Source organism: Conger conger, chromosome 17 (assembly GCF_963514075.1).
Source record: "Conger conger chromosome 17, fConCon1.1, whole genome shotgun sequence".
Lineage (NCBI taxonomy): Eukaryota > Metazoa > Chordata > Actinopteri > Anguilliformes > Congridae > Conger > Conger conger.
The window spans coordinates 33,421,138-33,423,200 of NC_083776.1; the positions used below are offsets into that span (position 1 = coordinate 33,421,138).

At 49.6% G+C, this 2,063-nt stretch overlaps 1 protein-coding gene across 1 annotated transcript; it reads left to right on the forward strand.

Annotated features, from left to right (window-relative positions):
• The first annotated feature begins 454 nt into the window (after positions 1-454).
• On the forward strand, positions 455-1,627 carry LOC133116438 (gap junction alpha-8 protein-like). The gene has a single exon (XM_061225960.1). The coding sequence runs from the start codon at positions 455-457 to the stop codon at positions 1,625-1,627; it is 1,173 nt and encodes a 390-aa protein (XP_061081944.1).
• Positions 1,628-2,063: the final 436 nt, after the last annotated feature.

Here is a 2,063-nt window from a genome sequence, read left to right on the forward strand (position 1 = left end):
CACTTTCCACCGCAGGGTGCCAAGAGAAGTGGACATAACGGCACTGGAGCTGCCACTGTGGCAAGTTGCCCATTTGATGGCATTAAACTAATATCGCTGTTTCGGATAAATGCTATTAACCCGAGTTTCAAACTGTTCGTTCCTGTTGTTTGTTGTTAAATTGTATTTTAAACTGCTTCTGGAGAGCCAGTGTTACACACGCTTTTGCTGCAGGGGCGAAGCCAGACTGTGAACTTGTGTGCACAAACCGCTGTGGGTTCTGTTTTATTAGTTGTAATCATTTGCACCTGTGACAGAATTATATATTTATTCATCTAAAATCAATTTGATCGGTATCATGTAAGTACCTTTGACATTTTTTAGGGGCTATTTTTCAGTTACCTGATTTTAACTTTTCCTTCCCCACTCCCTCCCCACCCCTTTTCCCCCCGACTTGCAGCAATAGACGTGGACCATGGGTGACTGGAGCTTCTTGGGAAACATTTTAGAGGAAGTAAACGAACACTCGACGGTGATAGGGAGAGTGTGGTTGACGGTGCTCTTCATCTTTAGGATTCTAATTCTGGGCACTGCCGCCGAGTTTGTCTGGGGCGACGAGCAGTCGGATTATGTTTGCAACACCCAGCAGCCGGGTTGCGAGAACGTCTGCTATGACGAGGCCTTCCCCATCTCCCACATCAGGCTGTGGGTGCTCCAGATCATCTTCGTCTCCACGCCGTCGCTGGTGTACGTGGGCCACGCCGTGCACCACGTCCACATGGAGGAGAAGCGCAAGGAGAGGGAGGAGGCCGAGATCAGCCGCCAGCAGGAGATGAACGAGGAGCGGCTCCCGCTGGCGCCTGACCAGGGCAGCGTCAGGACCACCAAGGAGACCAGCACCAAGGGCAGCAAGAAGTTCCGCCTGGAGGGCACCCTCCTGAGGACCTACATCTGCCACATCATCTTCAAAACCCTGTTCGAGGTGGGCTTCGTGGTGGGGCAGTACTTCTTGTATGGCTTTCGCATCCTGCCCCTGTACCAGTGCAGCCGCTGGCCGTGCCCCAACACCGTCGACTGCTTCGTCTCGCGCCCCACCGAGAAGACCGTCTTCATCATCTTCATGCTGGCCGTGGCCTGTGTCTCCCTCTTCCTCAACTTCGTGGAGATCAGCCACCTGGGCCTCAAGAAGATCCACTTTGTTTTCCGCAAGTCCCCCCAGCAGCAAGCGGAGGGGGGGCTTGTCCCAGATAAGAGCCTGACCTCCATGGCTGTCTCCTCCATCCAGAGGGCCAAGGGCTACAAACTGCTGGAAGAGGACAAGCCCGTGTCCCATTTCTATCCCCTGACGGAGGTGGGGATGGAGGCCGGCAGACTCCCCATATCATTTGAGACATTGGAGAAGCTGGAGGAGGCAGGACCCCCAGAAAATATATCTAAGGTATACGACGAGACCTTGCCTTCCTACGTTGAGACCACTGAATCAGAGGAAGGGGTGCTACAGGAGGAGGATGAGGAGGAGGAGGAAGAAGAAGAGGAACCTCCGGCTGAAGCTGAAGTGGAGGCCACTGAGACGATAGAAGATACCAGACCACTGAGCAGTCTGAGCAGAGCCAGCAGCAAGGCCAGGTCAGATGATCTGACGGTATGAGCCGGCGTTAGTGCAGGGGAAAAGCCAATAGTCCTCCCAGAAAGAGCAGAGACTTCAATAACTCAGAAATTAAGTTAAACGAGATATGCCAAAATGGCCACGCGTAAGAGTAAGAAAACAGATATTTTCAAAGTATTATAAACATTTCATTCTTTTCTTAAATTAATTAAAAAGGTTGAAAAACAAAAGAAACAATCAACACAAGGTTGGTGCAAATGTTTCAGTGCAAATGCTGGAAAAACAGTTTTAGTAAGGCAAATTTTTAAAGTGCTATTTTTAAAAGTCCCATCTTTTAGATGGGTGGTTACTCTCAATCAGAGATAACATGATGTTTACATTTTTGGGCTTAGATGTTCACCAAAGTGACTTGTTTTCCACTTTGTTTTACAAATAGGGGCCTATTTAAAAGGATCTGCTTTGGGTCACTCTTCATTTA

Bases quoted from the DNA above. Each gene is read 5' to 3' on its own strand.
- LOC133116438 (XM_061225960.1), top strand. From the start codon at position 455: ATGGGTGACTGGAGCTTCTTGGGAAACATTTTAGAGGAAGTAAACGAA.